This window comes from Antennarius striatus, chromosome 12 (assembly GCF_040054535.1).
Source record: "Antennarius striatus isolate MH-2024 chromosome 12, ASM4005453v1, whole genome shotgun sequence".
Taxonomy (NCBI): domain Eukaryota; kingdom Metazoa; phylum Chordata; class Actinopteri; order Lophiiformes; family Antennariidae; genus Antennarius; species Antennarius striatus.
The window spans coordinates 14,345,260-14,366,223 of NC_090787.1; the positions used below are offsets into that span (position 1 = coordinate 14,345,260).

Sequence of the window (20,964 nt, forward strand, 5' to 3'; positions counted from 1 at the left end):
GACATTAATGACGGGGGATTTGGATCAGGACATCAGCTGTTATGAAGTCCTGACTGAGATGTTGAGCACGATAGACCCTGACCCCTGATGACCCCATGCTTGGACTTCCAGTTAAAGAGAGAAAAGGCTCTTTGTAGTGTGTGAACTGAGTATTTTTAACGTCTATAGGAGGCGCAGTCTGACGAATCATGTGGAGACAGGAGGTCAGGATTATCTTCATACATCTTGTGAGGCGGCGCGACCTGATAACATTTCAGGCACAGCTTTGCATCGTCTTTGAAGAGTGACACCAAATCTGAGTGTTTGACAGGAGACTTATGAGCCTCTTGTTGTGCACTCCTTTAACCAGATCCAAAGACAACAAACACATTCAAGAGCAAATAATCCTGAGGAGAACATGGTTCCCTTCTAGTAAAAACTAAAGTTACACATTGACTCACCTCATCTTTGTCAACATCCTCATCCACTTCAAACACATGGACAGCAAGTTTATCAGGTCTGGAAACTTTGCTGCAAAATAAATAATACAAACTCCCATTAAAACAGAAATTTACGGTGTATGTAAAAATGATTAGAAAAAAAACACACATTAACATTACATCAACAGGTTAAACAGGACAAGGTAACTACGTACACCGGTGCTGCATCAGTACTTTAAAGTAAACCTGTTTTTAAAATCCAACAATGTTTGCTTTTCATCACTCCTGACTTTGCTTTTAATGACAAACAGGTAACCTCATGTGTTTTCTTCCATCAGAATTGGAAAATATTTTTGTGATCAAACAATCCAGTTTTGATGTTTGTGTACATTTAAGTGTGAGCATCTGAAGTGTGGGATTTTAACAGGATATGGAGGACATCCACGAGTTTTGCTCGTTTGTTTAAAGGTTTTTAATCTTTCAAAAAAAAAAAAAGGTCATCATGGCAAATTTGAATTTCCAAGAACGTTAAAAATCACTTCTGGACTGTTCCTGGAGACTGATACTGCATCAAGGTGACTACCCTCTGTTGGAAAACAACTATTTGCCAAAGGCAAAAATGAATTTACCAAAAATAGTTTTGAACTGGTGATCTGCGTCATGATGTATTGTTTTAACTTCCCCAGATTCAGTAAATGACAGGACATTTGGCAGTAATATGGAGTCAAACACGTAAGGTCATTGTCATCTCATGCAACTAACAATTGGCAGTAAAACAGATATTCTTTAGGGAAGCGGCTGGAACTAACAACAAAGTCCCAAAATAATGGGAGAGGTTTCCACACTGGCTGCAGTGAAGAATTACCCTCCACCTTGTAAAAATTACACTGTTGTTTAGTGGAAATAATAATCGTATGTTTTGTTTCCTTATAATTACAAAGAACATATTTTCATCAGAAAAATGTGCCTGAAAACAGAAATGATAGTTTGTGACTGTGTGTGCTTTATGACATTTTGTTGAAAACCTTTGGCATCCACATATTACAGACGGTAGCTGTTCCTACATGCCCATTGAAGGAATGTCTTGGCACAGCACCGCAGTAACGCTAAATATTGTCACAAACCGTGTCAAGGTTTTTCACCTACTTTGGAAGCTGTCGAAAGTCTCCAGAATAGTCCTCGTACTTGTAGTTGACAACATGCCAGTCAGACTTGTAGGTCTTGATGCACTGAAATGGGAATAAATAACAGACCCTAATAACTTACAGGGCAGTAGAAAAAGTAGTTTAGGAAGTAGATCAGGGTTCTGTTGAGGTTTTGGTATCAAAGTGTTTAGAAAGGAGGGGTTTCAAATGCCTTTTGACCATCTATGAAGCTCTGTGGTTGAAGCACCTTTAAAGGATTGTGTTGTATTTAGCTTTTTGTCTGTATTACACACAGTTCTTGAACAACTCGTGCCATTTATAATCATAGATTGTATCAGGTAGTGTGATGTTGTCCTGATTTATGTTTGATCATCGTTGTGGATTTATACAATGCTATTGGTATAAATGTTGGACGTAAATCTGACTATCACATCTCAGCAGATATAAAAAATGCCTTTTACGAATTCTAATAACGCCACATTACAAGGCAGGGACAGATTAGAGAAACAGTTAAAGTATTTAGGTAGTGACCTCTTATGGGAAATAAGGGTGTATAGTGATAGTTAGTCAGTCCAACCACCCACTGGTGCAAACTATCTGTCTTTACTTGGATAAAAGACATCTGTTCATTGTTAGTCACTGATAGAAGCAGCTTGCTGGTATCTGTTTCGCAGAAATGTGTGCCGTTTACAAGAACTGCTCTGTCAGGGAGACGAAAATGCAACCCGATCAGGACAGAGACGGGGAAGTTTGGAGAGATTCCTGCTGGGTGGATCCACACAGATGTCCTGATGATGTCACACTGAATCGGGTGTTTTAGTGTCTTTATGACTGCAGATGAGGCAGGTAAGAACAGTGTGCATAGTGAGTACAACTCTTGTCTCGTCTCATGCTGAATCACTTGACAGCAGATAAATTCAAAAAGTCAGACCGACCAGAACCCAAACAAAATCCAACAAGAACCCATGAATGAGAGAAAATAAATAATTTGACTAAATTTTCAATTAAAAGACGAATGTTCCAGCTGCTCCCAGTAATGATATGTAACGAGTATAAGATAGTATTTATCATACAGCTGATACAGGCTAGTTCCTGATGTGCCACACTGTATGCATCACAACTCACATTATGCCACAAAATGGGTTGTCACTAACATTGGTGTAAATATTCTGCACCCACCCCCGGTGGTATTGTTTCTGGACATCTTCTACCAGCCTTTGTGCTTCATACCACCGGGTTTTTTTCTATTCAACCATATATCTGTTTGTCTAATTAATCCAGAACCTGACTTTGTGTGTGATGTTTACCATAAATAATATGAAGATTTTTTTTTCTTGTTTCACAAAAAACTCATAAACCATATTACACAAAATGTTTAACACCTGCAGAGGGAGGGACATATTTCTGAGCAATGGTTTTCAGCTTAGAAAAAAGTTTTCTTCAATCAAAATAAATATTATTGATGTTATAAACAATAACCACAATTTTGAAAATTTTGAAAAAAAGAAGAAGAAACAAAGTTAGTAGTTAGTAGATTCACCAGGACTGTGCTTCGGTAGTTTGATCAAATTTGATGTTCTTAAACTCTGATTGATATTTTAAAATTTATTTACTATTTAAACGTTCCTCATTTTCAACCAGTGACAAAAAACACCCAGACAAAAACACAAATATAGAGCCATCTTATGCAAACCAACCACTGCTGTTTATTTTTTTTTAGCAGTTGTGCATTTATGTAAGATCATTTAACTCAAACTAAGAAGCTGACCCATGTTTTTGGGACCTTTTTAAGCAGCTTACCTCTTGGACAAACAGACTCTGGGCTTCCCTCTCTGCATTATCAGGCACTGTGGGGTAGAGAGTTCTCCCTTGACGCCTCAGAGTTGAAATCTGCAAAATAAAATAACAGTTAAATCAACCAGAGAGACAGACGAGTGGGATCACGTGACAAAACTGTACGAATACATTCACCCAGTTTCACAGATAGTTCCTTTTCTGAGGGTGTTCTTTTCAACCTTAGTCTACATTTGACAGGACTGATGTTTTTCTGGGGTTCAACATGTGAGGGAGGCAGGATGCCTGTCTACACTCCTCAGCTCCAGTAACCCCTGACAACCCCTAGAGTCTGGCTCTCTGCCCCGTTGCACAGACATAATCAGGAACTCAGCACCTCCTAGGCTCATTTAATTCCTTGATTTTAAGCCAAGAGCAGTTTCAAAGCAGAGCAACTCTCCAGGTATGCCGTCTTAGCTGACACTGTGTCAGTAGTGACTGATTTCTCCAGTCACCAACACACCCATATTGCTGTGGGATGAGAATCAATACCCTGCCATGCTGCCCTGCTGGCATCTCAAGAAATTTCAATATGTAGTTTACTCTACTTTGGTATTAAACCAATGGACCAGATTTAGTGTTGCTAGAAGCAGCAATGTGAAACCAGGAGCATGATCAAACTGGCCATGAGTAAAACACAGCTGGATTCGACGTCACCATCAGGTCTTAGGAGGATTAATTCTGAAATTTGAAAGTAAAGTGCATTTGACCACACATAATCCCTGTGAGCAGGCGGGAACTGTGAATACAACCATTAAGTGATAACAGTTCAGCTGACTGGGTTGAAAGAAAACAAGTGGATTTGAGCTTTTTGTTGGTCAAATGCTCCTCGCAGGCACACAAAACCTAGAGTACCTTTTTCAGACACATTTAATTAAAGGGAAAAGTGGTTTTTCATATCATCAACTCGCAAATTCACCTCAGTGTAGGGTGAATCACAAACTGTTTCGACTAAAATCTGTTTATTGGAAGAAAACTATGAGAAAACTTTCATTTAAGACACATTCTCTCCTTTCAGCTCCTCAAAAGGAGATGATTTGTTGTTCACAATTTTGTAAAGTAAATGGAGCGAAACCTGTGGAAATGGCTCTGGTAGACAAACCCAACACACTGCTGAATTACACAAACCCGCATGTCACGCCTCATTTCCACTGAACGTCACCAATACACCCTCCTAATTGAGGATCTACTGTATTTGAAGTGCAACAGTCTCCCAACTCTCCATCCACCTGCCAACACTGCTGCTGTACTTTCAGCCCCACCACCACCCAAGCCTCCATCTGTAGGCTCCAATCAGGGGGGGTCAAAAGTTTCTCTCATCACTCCTCAATATAACCAGACAAACATACTCTATTTGTGACAAGTAATGAGGTCAGTTCTTAGATGCCAAACTCAAGAAATATCCTATGTCTGTAAAAATAGATGTTTAAAATGGTGAGAACTACAATTAATTGGCTGGTTTGAGAAATAAACACTCAGAGGAGAAAACATATCACAACTAGTGCAGTCAAATAAATGTAGCAGTACATGCCCTTTGTAGTTTTATCTGATTTGGTACATTGGTGCCAACTGCTTTAGTTCTGTCATCTATTTTTATCCATTTTACGCATACATGGTGCATTCTTATACAGTGGTACCTCTACTTACAAAATTTTCTACTTACGAAATTTCTCAGCAGGAACATATTACCTCTACTTACGAAAGAAATTTCGACTTACGTAATGTAAAAACACAGTATCGGATGATACTTGAATCTCCCACAGGTTCCTGAACGCAACATTCTTATAGCTGCTCTGCCATTGGCTATTACCTATTATGTATCTTCCTGGCATCTCATTGGCTAAGAGGGATGCCACTCCATCTCTGTGTGGAGCTAGATCAGTGCTTATGGAGCGTTCGGCATTCGGCACTCGACCCGTTTTGCGCAAATACAATAACTTTTTGAGTACGTATTCGCTATGGACCCCAAAAAAGTGACGGAGAAAAGAGGAAAAGAAAAGACGAAGAAAATAGTTTTTTGTCCATACAAATAAAGCAAGAGATCATAGAAAAGCATAAGAAAGGGATGCGTTTGGTTGATCTCGCCAAAGAAATGCATCTACAATCACGTTATTACAACAAAAGGAAGTTTAAGGAGTTTAAGGCATCGCGTAGGTGGTTGGAGAAGTTCAAAAGGAGGACTGGAATTCAATCTGTTGTTCGGCATCATGAGATAGGAGCGCATGAACCAATGAGGGCAAAAAACAATGGGGACAGCAGTTAAAAGGTAAATGACCATCATTATTATTCTTTACTCTATTCTTTGTTTTTTACGTTATGCACAACTCTAATTTATTGTGTAATAATCTAATTGTAACATGTATTTGTTACATGTTTTGATGCATACTGATGCTTTATAAAACATTTATGTCGGAATTTTTGTGGGCTTGGAACAGATTAGTGCATTTGCATGGAAAACGCTTGTCTACTTACGTAATTTTCTACTTACGTATTTCTTCCGGAAACAATTAATTTTGCAAGTAGAGGTACCACTGTATGCTGTTGTATGACATTTTCTATCGTGCCTTTCAGTTAAGGGGTGTACTGAGATAGCAATAAAGTATTTATGTAAAAATAAAGTACTGTTGCAGTCAGAGCCTTTCTTAATGTCTAATGTGGCTCCAGCTGAAAAGTTGAACGGCCATTTATGTCCTCTACCTTTATGTTCCTCTGATCTAGCAGTGCCGCTACATCAACTGCGGCAAATTCTGAATCAACCTCTAATTTGCGAACCTCGAATTTCCCCTTCCTCTCTGCTAGCCAAGGTTTACTGCAGAGGAGATGTTAATCTTTGCAAGCCAAGTATCAGAAACAAACAGGCATGGAGTATGAGGGAGCCAGGATGTGGGCAACAGGAAGTGTTGCCCAGTGAAAATTACGCTTCATCCTCAGCCTAAATTGATCTAAACATGCTTGCAGACATTCCAACAGAATTTGAGTTCTCGAATATCCCAATTTCAAAACTGATGTTGAAGATAAGGTCATTTACTTTCTTTGTTTTTATTACTGATGACAAATTCCATGGTAAGATTGTAGTCTCAATTAGTTTATATTTAATTTAATTCATTACTTTACTCATTTTCTGGTTCCACAGGCCTCAATAGTTGTCCAAAAAGATGGATTAATAACACATGGGCTGTATCAGCAACACAACTGCAATGGGTGGTCCTTTATTAAGACAAACACGTAGTGCGTTCTGAGTCAACATACATTCTGTACTCCTCCCTGCTGTCACTGAAGCTACGATTTACCTAATGCTTTAGAAATGTTCACTGCAAAGGATCAAGAATATTTAGTCAATAATATATTAATGTATTTTTCTGGGAGGGTTCGAGCCTTTTTGTGCAGAGTGTGTATATTCTCCCCGTGTCTGCGTGGGTTCTCTCTGGGTTCTCTGGCTTCCTCTCACTTCTACACACATGCAGTTTAGGTGAAACTTACAGTAGGTATGAGTATTTACATGAGTGGTTGTTTGTCGTTAGTGTGGCCCCACGATGTACTAGCAACGCATCTGGAGACTCACGAAATGTAATGTACTTCCGGATGCAGTAAGCCAATAGAATGTGCACAGGTTATCACGTGACTGCCTACCAAAAATCTGTGATGAGGTCAAGTCGCGATTGTTGATGCGCGAATGCACTTGAGCGAACTGTCTAAAAAACAAAAAAACCTTTTTTAACTTTATCGCATTGGGTTTTTTTTTTCTTCTTAGACTATTTACGTGTTCAACAATTTTAAATGATGATGAGATGAAAAATGACATTCCGAACAGTGCTACTCAAAATAATTTTACAAGGTTGACAGAACTGGTTTTGATTTTCTTATCAAATCTATTGGATGATGATGATAATAATAATAATAATAGTAATAATAATAATAATAAAAAATAATAATAATAATACCATTAAGTCACATCCATTAAACAGTAAAACATGGAGTTAGTGAAATCTTTAATAAACTGTTGTGGGGAGAAGTAAAGGAAAAAGAAAAGTAAAAATATCCAGACTTTGCAGTGGGAATTGGTGTAGACCTCAAATTTAACTCAAATTGAGAATAAAAAGGAAAGATATTTGTTCTTCTTCTGCTCCAACTATCTTCAGAAACCAATGCCTTGTGCCATCAGTTTCCAACTCAAAATCTGACATATTATCACTGCCTCTCAAAAGACCAGGTGTGTGACTAGAGATAAAGCACAAACTGAGCAGCCAAAAAACCCCCAAGATTTATACTGAGACAACAGACGGAGCAGCCGTTTCACCTGTTTTGGTAGTGATATACAAGCACAGCAAGCTTAACACCGTCTCTGTCCGACACAGAGGCAGATAAAACCCTTGCTTAAACCAGAGTGTAGAAGAGTTTGTAACAGATGTTGGGTTCAATCACTGCGCAGGCAGTGTCTTTTTTCCAGTCAGGATCACCTGTCACTCTTTGACAGTGTTGGGTTTATGAGTAAAGCTGGTGTGTTGTGTTCATGGCAGCAGACGGCAGCAGCCTGACACAAGAGAAGATCAAGAAAAGGCAGGCCTGCTGTCACAAAGCATTCAGCTGCCAGGTCTTGAAAGGAACCCAGACTTACACAGAGCCAAACCCACAGTTATTAGTTTCACTTTTATGTTATTCCATATAGTCTTCATCAATGAGAGCGTCTATAGCACAGGAGCTGGTTATCATTATATGGTCTGCTTTGTCCCAAATACAATCGCAATATGTTCCCATTACACAATCAACCAACAACGTAGTTTGATCAGTTAGTGGTTGAAGTCTTTCAGACTTTGCACACATCGCTTTTATATAAACTTACTCTCATAATTGAATAATGGTTTGGGAAAATCACTGAAATTATTTGAAAGAACACATCGGATTGAGCCATCAGAGAACAAAGTCATGCAAATAAAACTTTTCTGAATGTACAAATATTTTCACAAAATAATATTATGTGATGTGTTGCTGATTTGGTAGTTGACTTCAAGGTGTCCTCAGAAAGAGAGAATACAATGCTTGTACCAGTTTAAGAAATATACAGTATATTAAAAATGTGGAAGTTTGGAAGTGTCTAGGAGAGGTGGTAGTAGAGTTGGGTTGTTCTGGGTTGTTCAAAAGGATCTTAGATAGTGAGAAAATGCCTGAGGAATGGATGAGAAGTGTGCTGGTGCCCATTTTTAAGAACAAGGGAGATGTGCAGAGTTGTGGCAACTACAGAGGAATAAAGCTGATGAGCCATACAATAAAGTTATGGGAAAGAGTTGAAGCTAGACTAAGGGCAGAAGTGAACATTTGTGAGCAGCAGTATGATTTATTGCCAAAAAAGAGTACTACAGATGCAGTATTTGCTTTGAGGATGTTAATAAAGAAGTACAGAGAAGGCCAGAGGGAGCTGCATTGGGTTTTTGTAGATCTGGACGACAGAGTACATGTGTATGAATGAAAGGGACCCACATGGAGGAGTGAGGTTACAGGGAGAAGAGATCAAGAAGGTGGAGGATTTTAAGTACTTAGGGTCAACAGTCCAGAGTAATGGAGAATGTGGAAAAGAGGTGAAGAAGTGTGTACAGGCAGGATGGAACGGGTGGAGGAAAGTGTCAGGTGTGATGTGTGATAGAAGAGTTTCAGCTAAAATGAAAGGAAAGCTGTACAAAACTGTGGTGAGACCAGCGATGTTGTTTGGTCTAGAGACAGTGTCACTGAGGAAAAGACAGGAGACAGAGCTGGAGGTAGCAGAGATGAAGATGCTGAGGTTCTCTTTGGGAGTGACCAGGAAGGATAGGATCAGGAATGAGTACATCAGAGGGACAGCACATGTTAGAGGTTTTGGAGATAAAGTCAGAGAGGCCAGACTGAGATGGTTTGGACATGTCCAGAGGAGAGATAGTGAATATATTGGTAGAAGGATGCTGAGTTTTGAACTGCCAGGCAGGAGGCCTAGAGGAAGACCAAAGAGGAGGTTCATGGATGTAATGAAAGAGATGTAGTTGGTGTGAGAGAAGAGGACGCAGAAGACAGGGTTAGATGGAAGCAACTGATTCACTGTGGTGACTCCTGAAGGGAAAAGCCGAAAAAAGAAGTCAGTATATTACAAATATATTCTGTATATTATACACTAAAATTGTAAGAAATTATACGTCTAATATAATTTGGGGGGGTGGGGGGTGGACAGCAGAGATATGATAGGAAATGACAGACAAAAGACCGTTGTGGAATGACATGCAACAATCCTGGACCTGTGTAAATGTTGGGGATGTTTGGCTCATGGTCACTGCCTTAATCCCTCAGCCAGTGGCGCTCCAACAAGTTGATTGTAACTTACAAATTGGCTGTAATGATGACGCACGTGAGAAATGAAAGGAAATCCCTTTTCTCAAGTTTTGGTTTTTAAGTTGGACTCCTTTGTTTACATTTTCCTTTAAAACTTCTCAAAAGAAAATCCTCTGGTGTGAAGGTCTTTCAACATATTTGCGCACAATGAGACAATTTCACTCCCACCAGAGGTGTGGTGGAACAATTTGTCCTTAGTGTATTTAGTTACAGCTCCTACACCCATGCAACTATGAGAATGTCCCCATCTACAGCCTTTACAAGCATGGTAATGAAGGAAGAATTTTCAATAACTATCTCATCCTCGCATTTTGACATTACATCTATACTGCATGTTTGGACTGAGGGTAGTACAGGGTCGGCCCCAGGGGTCAAACCCAGAATCGACTAGCTGTGAGGCAACATCGCCTAACACTACACCCCTTCATACTTACACAAAACAATAATATAAATATCTGACAAAATGCAAATCACCACTTTTCAAAACTTTCCACTGGACTAAGAAGGAGCAGCAGGGACAGATTTTAAAATCTTCTGGATGTCTCATTTCTGCTGCTGGTAAGGACGGACCTTTTAAAGTAGTCTCATTTCCTGGAGTACCAGCGGGGGCCAGATTTCCATTCTAGTTTTTCCATCCTCATCGCGGAAAGTGTGAAAGGAGCGAACATCCTGTACAATGTGGCTGGAGATAACACTTGCCCTGTCACAACATGGCGATAGAATGAGGCAATTAAATAGATGGCCCCTTGAACCTTTTTTGCTACAGCATGGAAGGATGTAAACAAAAAGAAAGCGTGTGTGAACGACCTCACCCAGTGCTCGTAAATGCCTGGGACAAAGGAAAAGACAACAAAGCCCAAACAATGCAATAGAGAAAACCCACAAGTGAGTGGGTAAATGATGATGCTGGCCAGCAAATGGTGCGACCCTGTGTGGCTTTGGAGCACTTTTTAATGAGTTACTATTTTTAACTTTGTTTCCACAGACGTTACTTGAGTAGCCCTGCTGGAAATCAAAGGTCCAACTCTGGAAGAGTTATTAACACACCCTAAACTATATACCACCACACTTACATCACATCCATAGTCAGACTCTCACTTCTTCTAAAATAATACCAGAGCCAGAGTTACCACAGATAGGTTTCTATAGTGTTTTAAAGTGCAGATATTACACATTCTGTCACACTAGCATGCATGAAGAATGGAGTAAAGACTCACCTCAAAGTCTTCCAAGGGGAACTGCAGCATATCTCTGAGGACATCACTAAGGATCTGTGTCTTTCTTTGCACCAGGACATTTTCATAGTCCAGCGGTTCAATCACCTTAGGTTTCACCTGGAAGACACAGATATGGCATACTATTGATACAAGTTCACAAATAAAAAATTTTCCCCCAAAATATTGAACCTACAGTAGGGTAAACTCTTGGGTTCTATGTTAAGGAGAAAATGATAAACATTAAGAAACACCTTAAAATCATTCTTCAGTGGAAAAATCAGAAAAGAGTCTGTAGAAAAATAAAATACTGAAAGGTACAACTTCTTTTCATGACTAATGTATGTGTGAAGATTGGTAAAGAAAGAATCCAGGCAGTCCTCAACTTATGAAAATTCAACTTAAGAACATTCGGCGATACGAACAAACGCTCACCGCCATATCTGATTGTTGTCTTGTAGTTCCCCTTTCTGCCACAGCTCCCCGAGGGGCCAGCACCGCTGCGCTCACATAGCTCCCGACACTCATCTCCCCCTCATTGTTGTCTCTATTAGCGTCAGGCTTCATACCTTGGATACTTTACGGTTTATCATGGATGATAAAGAAAAGCCTAGTGAAGATAGTGGTAGTGGTGACCATGTCTCTGATGACAACTCTGCCTCTGACCCACAACAACTCCTCTTCCTTCACTCTAAAGGTAAACTTGATGCTACAGTACCATACAGTAGATATTCAACATCAACAGTTGACTCTGGCTGTTGTTTGATGCACTTAAAAAAGCGGTCACAGGAAGCATTTTTTCCTTCTCCTTAAGGATTGAATTATAAGTAATTATAAGTAATAGTTCACTGTAAATTAATCTGAATCCAAAACAAAACATGAGTGATGCTTAATGGTAGATATTGATTGATATTGGTAGATATTTGATATTTGTGTTTTTATTCTTATTTATTGTACTGTAACACGATATTATATGCTTTGAACAATTTTCTTGTGATTCTAAGAGTCCAATATTTGTGGGGGACGGATGTTAATTCGAGTGAAATGACGTAAATTATTATTTTTTGTGTTTTGTTATGCCGTCATGATGTCCCCTGTAAGAGCTACTGTAAATGATGAAGGAAATAATTAGCTCCTACAGACAGCTTTGTATAGACAGTCAACAAGCACAACAATATGTAGATGAGGGAAGTAGCATCTAGGCATGTACCATTTGACTGCAGAGATGCATTCCAATGAACTGATGTGTCCAATATCAGAAGGTGATTACAGATTTATGGTGCATCAGTTCAAAATGTCAGCATAATCTGGAAGTACTGACTCACAAAACTTCAGTGGCTGACGTTGGAGAGGACTAATGCTTGTGAATATACAGTAGACTCTAGGTGGAAAGAAAGCTGTCAACACATCGAGCTGATGGGAATGGAGGATAGAGCTAACAGGAGAGGAGACAACAAAACAAGCAGTGACACATCGCCTGACTCCAGGGATGAATGACAGCACAGCTCACATGCTGCCAGGACATCTGGGACTGATAATGCTAGCATGATCTCAGGGAGTCATGGATGCTGACCTGCTTAAATACATGTTTCTAGCAGCCATGTTAATAACAGAGAATGGCTCACACTGAGGAGGACTTGGGGGGGGGGGGGGGGGTTATCAGTCTCAAGGACAAGGAAGGGACAGGAGATCTGAGATGGTGCCACAATGTCTGCTGGCTAAATGGGTTGTGGCATTATCAGTTGATCCACAACTTCATTTAAACATGACAAAAATGTGTTTAATTAAATGCAGTCATGCTTTTCAAACGTTCTCACTCGTCAAAATGATAAAATATGATGTCAACATTTCTGCAGGTAGAACAGGTAGTCAGTCGGGAACAAAAGACCTTGCAGAGATTTTTGTCATTTCAAGTCACTTCAAGCAAGACCTACGAACACGCCCACCTTATCTGTCTCCACCAGCACACATAGCCGGGCTGTGAATGCTTACGAACGGCAGAGAATGATAGCTGTATTGTCAGAATGTACCAAAGTCCAGGAGGAAAACAAGGCAGTCGACAAAGAAGAGAAACACACATATATTCCAAGTAATACGAAGTAAAGGAGGTTCCTATTGGAACATTCAACACACAAAAAAACCAACAGGACAACATTTAGCATTTTGTCACAAGAAAAGCTTTTACTGCACCCAGTTCCACCCAAACCTAATGCACTCAGGACATCTGTAATTAAAAGGGATTGAGATTTGACTAGTTGAAGGATTGTGACCATCTCATCTGCGATGGATTCCTCACCCACTCCTGACTATTGTTTTCCTCCAACCCCTCTGGGCTCTTCCACACTATTTTGTCAGTGACTGAAGGTGGTCAACCAAACAGCGTACTCAGCAATGAGTAATAACATGAACACAATAAGTAAGAGCTCTGTCATGCCCTCAAACCGCAATGCTAACGAATGGTTCTAGTCCCAACCTCATAATATATGATTGTCACATTGGTGTAAGGGTATGGCTTCTTAAATCCCTTACTGGTTTATTTAATTTACTGAAGACCCTTTATTGCTAAAAACATTTGAGTATAGCATGAAAATAAAATGTGGCATGAACAATTCAGACAGCATGTCCCACATTTCTAGAATTTAGATTAAGACAAACATCCCTGTGAAGAGAACAAACCAGAAACCATGAAGTCATCTTGTGCACTCCCTCTGCACCCTGATCCAGCAGCTGTTAAGCTGCAGCACCCACTCCTCCCATCACTTCACCCTCTCAGCAATGAACAATGGTGCTGTGTAGTGCTTCCCCACCAACTGATACCTTCAATCTTTTTGCGACAGACAGACTCCTGAACACCTTCGTAGCAGGAAAGGAATCCATCTCTGCCGTCTGAGTTGACTTTTGAGCCAAATTAAATATTTTACAAGCCAAAATTGTCAATAAAAATCAAACCTGAGGAGACCGAGTGCCATTCTGTTGCAGGTAGTTAAGTGATGGTAAAGTTTATCACTTCTCTATGTTGGTGCAAACGTTGCAAATTCTGAATGTGAGTTGCAATTTGAGAAATCAAAAAGCTGACAAAGGTGAACGAGTATAGATGCTCACATGACACCTGTTTCTGGACTTTATAACCAAGATTAACCTTTACTACCTCGAACACCATAGGATGACATGTAGATGCGAAAAGTTGACAAACCAGAAGTGATTTAAATAAAAATATCTCATACGTCTCGTGTATAAAGACTCACCACCACCTGTGGCACGGCGTCTACCTCAGTCTCAGCTGCAGGCGAACTCCTGTACTGCTGTGGACTCTCAATGACCAGCTCCTTCTTTGGAGCCCTGCTAGCCCTTCCTTGCATTCTCAATGGCTGCGGTAAGAGTTCTCTGAGCTGGGTCCCAAAGCGAAGTGGATAGACAGCATATCCAATGGAGGAAGTTCCTGGCAGTGGAGAGAAGTTTGGGAAGTTTGTCTTTGTGCTCACACACTTGTGTTTAAACACTCCCTTCTCAGACTCATCTGGCTGTCTGAAAGCAGTGGGCTCACACCCACGCTGAGGAGGAGGAGGCAGCCCCTCCTACGCTCAGCTGTGCCGCCCGAGGGAGTTAAACACACACACACACACACACACACACACACTCTGAAGCAATCGGACCTCACACTAGCCACCTGCACAACGACACGGTTGACAAAGACAAACAAAAGACAAACATTCCTCCGGTATAACATTTGATCAGAGTGTTCACACCTTGTGTGGACAGCCGGGACCCTTAGATTCAGTCTAGGCCCTCGACTCTAGGGGAACATATTAACATAATAATAACATAATAACGGGGTACTTGTGTCACACGGGTGACCAACATTAACCGATCAAAAAGCAGATCATTAAATTTTGGATCAAGGCAATTGCTTATCAATCTATCAAACTAGTCACGGCAAACTGACACAGGAAACATGAGTCACCAAGGTGTTATTGCTGGCTCGGTTCTAATGAATGACTGTAACTCAGATACGAGTTGATCTGAGGTACAGCTTCTGTCTCGTGGCTTGTTGATGCAACTGCTTGAGGGGCATTCCAACATGACGCAGCCCCAGTAAACCCACCTCAGAGAGGCTTCGACCTGCAGATTCCTCAGTGGGCCGCAACAGGGGAGGATGTTATCTTTTCACGCCTACATCTGAGTTTAAGTTGAAGAGGAGGAGCCAGGTCAGATCAGCAGTCACCTCCCCCACCCACCCACCACCACCAGTGGCTCCTGTGGGACCCGCACAGGGAGTGGTATAATCCTTGAATTAATATCAAGAAGGGTTTCCTCATATCATTATATGGGACATCATATTAAAACTGATTTACACACAATCACAGGAAATCAATCAGAATTGTTTGTTCTTGGAACAAAAGACTATAATAACACTATATAACTGTATAGTCATTGAAAAGCCACAAACCATCTAGTTTATTCAATGACTACTTGATTAACCAGTTAATTCAATTACTATAACTTATAAACTATAATAGCTATAAATAACTGAAAATTATTTAGATGATTAAACAATAGAAAGTATACATCAGGCAAGTCTGACTTTTGTTTTTTCAAAGTAAACCGCTCATATTTTTATAGATAATAAAGACAGAAAGTGTTAACCTTTAACTACGAAATATGCAGATAAAATTGTGATTCTGATTTCTGTTTGTTTCAATTTCATTTCAACATAAGACTAGCATGATACAACTTGTTGTTAGGGTATTTTTTTATGACGCTAGGATGTGGCTCCTGCTCCCGGTCTTTGCTGATTTTTGTGTTTGTTGATTTCCATTAAAAAATCAGCAATTTTTGATACGTTTTTCTGACAATAATAATAATAATAATAGGTTTGCATAAAAAAACTCATGATGCTCCAGTAACATGCATGACTGGAACATAATCCAGGCCTGGAATATAATAATCCACATCTGGAGGGGGAGGGGGGGCTCTATGTATTGGGCCACATGTTGGTGCAGGAGAAGGGTAGATACATATATAGCTGACATAAAGCAGACTCAGAGACATACAAGTGAATTGCGCGTATCTGTGACAAAGAAAAGTCATGTCACGTTAACAAATAGATCAGGAGAACTCAATCTACTGATGGTATCCACATTATTCCAAAGGCTAGGGGGAGGTTTTCAACACAAAGAAGCACACAAGTGTTTGCTTACAGAGGCCGGTCTATTGCAATACATGGAATTGTGACCCCCATATTGTCATGAGTATGGCATCTCTACATCTAGAACCATGGGGTGAGCTGCCTATGGAAAACATCTAGATCAGCATAACTTGATATCAGTTCACTAGGGGGGTTTAGCAACATGAGTCATGATACACTTCCTGTCTTGCTAAAGTAGTTTGCGCTAGTTGGTCACTTGGCTAATATACTGCAAACATTACTACAGAACTGAAACGCTTCAAAACAACATCTGCACAAAGTAAAGTGATGATTTCTAAAGGAGTGCAAACATAGCTTTGCAATAACGCGGTCACCCAAATTACATTTGTGAAATGAACCTTTATGTAAGATATTAATCTTCAGATCCTCATCACGCCCAGCGTTTCAGTCTTGGATGTTCATGGCAGATAGTGTAGACCTACTCCTCTGCAAAACAGTCCCACAGCCATTTTTATCACACATCTTTTAAAACACATTCTAGTCTACTGTATGAAACTTAAATAAACACTGCTTCACTGGCAATGTAATCAGTTTAGTCAACAGAGACAGCCTAGGAACAAATGCAGACAGTTTATTGCTCAATTAAAAAGCAATTTCATGGGCTATCCATTTAGGAACACTGAGTCATGCAGGTTACAATGACAACTCTCTGGCAATGCTGAAAGTGTTTGTTAATGTAGTTAAACAGGCATCAGGAGTAACGTTACAAGTGTTCAACGTATGTCTGCTGTACAGTCAGACGTTCTCCCCTAGACATATAAGAGAAGTTTAGAGGCGCCTCCAGGCCTGCTACACACGAGTTCAAAATAACACATCGGTGTTGCACAAATGGGCTTGGTCCTGAAATTAAATTCAGACCTCGCAGTGTTATGCAGATTTATCCATGGAAACCAGTGCAACTGTGTTTCTTTGGAGCACGTTGGTATTTAGGTCTGAGCAGGACGGCCCACTGAGTCCTTTAGTGACAGAACAAACACTTGAGTTGAGCAACTAAACCATCTGACGGACCACTACAGAGGACCAACAGGATGTGTTCCTTTCAAATTTGACCTCTGCTCAGTGTCAATGAACTTTACTATGTTTGTCAAAAGGAGATTGTTTCATTCACTACACATATCTGAGGTCAGAAATTGAACTAAAGCCAAACCAGCAGAGCGCCCGAGATAAAGTCATTAATAATTCAGGTTCTAGTTTTGTCTTTCAAAACAAATACTGCTTTTATCAGCTATAAATACATCAATGTGAATCATTTCATGATAAACAAAATAAAATACGATAACATTCAGTTGATATTGCATGACAAAATCAGCACAGGTTAGGTTGGCGCAACATTTCAACTTAAGAATCTCTAATTGTTGATCAAATAGTGGATTTTGTTTTTTCTGTTTTCCTTGAGATATTATTGCTACATCATTGCTGTATCATTTCTACACATTTTCCATATACTATCAACTTATAATTCTTTGCCTGGACAGAAAACTGACTTGGTTTCTTGATTGCATAACAAGGACTTGATGTAATCTCTTGGCCTTAGCAGCATGGAATAAAGCAAAACAGGGTGTAACCTGGAATGCAACAAAAACATTGGCCCACCTCTTGCCATCCTCTACAGAGGCAGCACCAGGATCAACATTCCTGCTGGCTTTTTTCAGTCCATCCATAAGACTTTAACACGAAGGCAATAATGACAGCACATGGTGTTCATACACTCTGATAATACATCACTGCAGTCGGATGTGCGAAGTGACAACAGTAAAAATAAAAGGATGCACCTAACATGGGAATAATGATGGCATGTCACAGCCAGATAAATAAATTATACAGTTTAAAAATATCAATGTTACAATACTTAAGGTTAATGCAGAGAGAAAGACAGAGAACTATTGATCAGTCAAAGCCATAACTATTACAGTGGTGAACATGAGGAATGGTGCTGTCAAATCAAAATGCTGCTGCCAGAATATCTTTTACGCACATGAGCCTGAGTGCTGGAGATAACAGCCATATAAAAAACATACACACACACACACACACACACACACACACACACACACTTTCAAGATGACGGAAATGTCTCGAAAGTAGGAAACAATCACCAGGAACACCATTTACTATAAATCCATTCAAGCCATATATTGGCCATTCTACCAAATTCGTGCAAAGGTTGGAGACACATTATTAAAAGTTTGTTTTTTTTTCCAAAAACTTTGTCCATACATGAATTGTGCCGTGTTTCTACGGTACTATACTAGAAAAGGCAGTCAAATTTCATATATTGATGGCTTGGCATGTTCTTGAAATGTTTTCCCGCACCTGAAATGTGTCACTACCTCAACACAGCAACACACTGCAATAAAAACTATTATATTAATTTGTTAAAATTGTGCATCCATATACGCTTAAGAATATTTTTTGGAAATTTATTATGAAGGGATTTAAAATTAAAATCACTTGAAATCAATTTTTAAATACATTTCAGAGCTTATTTTCCAAACTCATCCAAATTCAAATGGCAGCTTTGTACAGGGACAAAGTGCATGCAGAGCGAAGGGATTTGTAGTCCAGTAGTTTGAGTGACTACTGATTAGTGTTTTTTGCTTGACACTCATCCTTGTGATGGATATCTTTTGTCAAGGATTTCATTAGGAAAGTAAATCGATTAAACAAATGGAATCTGAAAATATTTCTGGTTGATGACATGTAGTCCTAGTTAGATATGTCATCTTCTCCACTGTGTACACTTTACGGAAAATAAAAATTAAGCGTCACACCTAAATGATGAGAGAAAAAGTGTTTGTTTGTGACCGAGTTGACGTCCACTGAAGCTAACAGCACTGTAGCAATTCTCAACCAGCATTTCTGCTAGAAACCTTTCTGAAAGCCAAAAAATGACAATACAACAGCACTGAAATAAGCCTGTCCTTGATCTTCCTTGGGATCAGAGAAGTTAGATGAATACATGGTTGAGAATCAGAGAGGAGGGTCCTGAGAAGTCCTGAGCAGAACGACGTTTCATGACGAAGGAAGGAGAGCAGTAAAAAGAAGAGTGTTTATCTACTTACTCCATTCCTGAAAATCAAGCGTCGTCTTTGTTGGTGTGAATTCTGCTCACCCACCGGATATTTTCACACCCTCTGAAGTAGGTATGAGTCCATTAAAAGTGACAGGGATTAGCCTGTACTGTGGGCTCAGTTTTGATCAAGTTCACTTCTGAGAAAACGCTCACAAGGCCTTTGAATGTTTGGTCTAACTCCCTGGCAGGGCGATGAAGCTGATGAAGCCGGGGTTGCTCTGTGAGAGCCTGACTCCCTTTTTAGAACTTCTCCTCTGAGGCTGAGCTCAGGATCCCGTATGTTTTCCCAGCAGCTCCCTTCAGTTTGTTAGGATGCTAGTACAGCTGTGCTAACAACTGATTGCTGCTGATGTGATAATAAGTAAGAGGGTGATATCCCAGCCAGGTATGAGCTGATCGGGCATGAGCAGGCATCAGTTTCTGGTGATGTGTGGATGTAGGTTTTTGTTGGTGCACGGAAATACAAAAACTATCCCATATTTAACATCATATGTATCGTAGAGGCGCTAAAAATACTGTATATTGCATCATTACCATAATTATCATGTATCTGGCAACACTGACCCTGACCAATCCAACGGACAGAATATTTGGAGTATAATTTAGAAAAAAAAAATCCATAATTTATGTACTCTTTATTTTTGGATGAGGTTTTTTGGTAAACTTTTGGGGATTTTGGAATGAAACCAGCAGCTACTGTTAATGCTAAACTAATGCTACCCAAAAAGGTGAAAGATACACTTTAATGAAAAATGTTGTTGAAAAGATGTGCTTGTTTTTGTTTTAATAAATGTACTATCATCTACTATACTTATTTTAATGTAGCTTTGGTTGTTGACTTGACTGAACTTTCAATGCTCTCATTCAGTTACCCCACTGCGTTGAGCCGTCACCCTTTCACACACTTAGCCTTTGATGTGTACGACTGCTAAATGCTGACCGCAGATTAATCGACCCCGTCTGGATCACAAGACCATCCTGAGCAAGGAGGAGAGAAATGCCCTTGACCTAATTCCCTGTTCTCAGTCGCACATCATGTCACTTAGCTTTCTGCTGTGAATCTGACGAACCAGCGACAGCACGGAGACGTTACACACTAACAGTAGGAAGTAAACACTACCCCAAAGGTCAGGAAGAGCTGGTGTGGAGTACAAGCCTGGGCTTGCACTAGGAGGTAGTATGACTAAGCCACTGTGGTTTAGTGCAAAAGAATTGAGTTGATTGTATCTTCACATAGTGAATGCAAGTTTTCAATTGTTGGGGGGTGTAAAACCAAAATCTTCTGTTGAGTTTACCTACAAAATACACTAAAGTCAACAGTTCAAGCTTAACTATCTTTATTTCTATCCTACTTTATACAGGTATAAATGTGAGATTGAACTATTGAAAACTTGCATTCAAAATGTGAAGATTCAGTCACACAAAATATTACTCAATGTTTATTTATAAGTTTTACTTAGACTAGAAGACATTTTAATTTTGACACTTTGATTTTAATATATTTGATTCTTGGTAATACTCAATGTTTACTTGTAAGTTTTACTTGCTATTATAGCAAGCAAGGTGAATACACATTTACATTCATCGCTGGTCATTCCTGCCGGTCATAGGGATCAAAAGTCTAAGGCTACAAAAAAAGTCTGTCACCACTCCTACCCCCTCTCAGCATTCACCATCTGTTGTTCAATTAGAATTTTAACACAAAATCTACTATAAAACACTT

At 39.7% G+C, this 20,964-nt stretch overlaps 1 protein-coding gene across 7 annotated transcripts in view; it reads right to left on the reverse strand.

Moving 5' to 3' along the window:
- Positions 1-20,964, reverse strand: part of zmp:0000001200 (dedicator of cytokinesis protein 9) — a 70,803-nt gene that overhangs the window by 28,041 nt on the left and 21,798 nt on the right. For 2 of the 7 annotated variants that reach the window (XM_068328403.1, XM_068328402.1), the window contains exons 1-6: positions 14,208-14,355; positions 11,398-11,539; positions 10,966-11,082; positions 3,365-3,454; positions 1,566-1,648; positions 441-510 (exon numbers count right to left, since the gene is read on the reverse strand). In XM_068328403.1, coding sequence (XP_068184504.1) covers positions 441-510; positions 1,566-1,648; positions 3,365-3,454; positions 10,966-11,082; positions 11,398-11,529 — 492 coding nt within the window. In that variant the 5' untranslated portion in view covers positions 11,530-11,539; positions 14,208-14,355. Of the gene's footprint in view, positions 1-440; positions 511-1,565; positions 1,649-3,364; positions 3,455-10,965; positions 11,083-11,397; positions 11,540-14,207; positions 14,468-20,964 lie in introns of those variants that run through there. The other 5 variants (XM_068328409.1, XM_068328407.1, XM_068328406.1 and 2 more) reach the window with 3 other exon arrangements.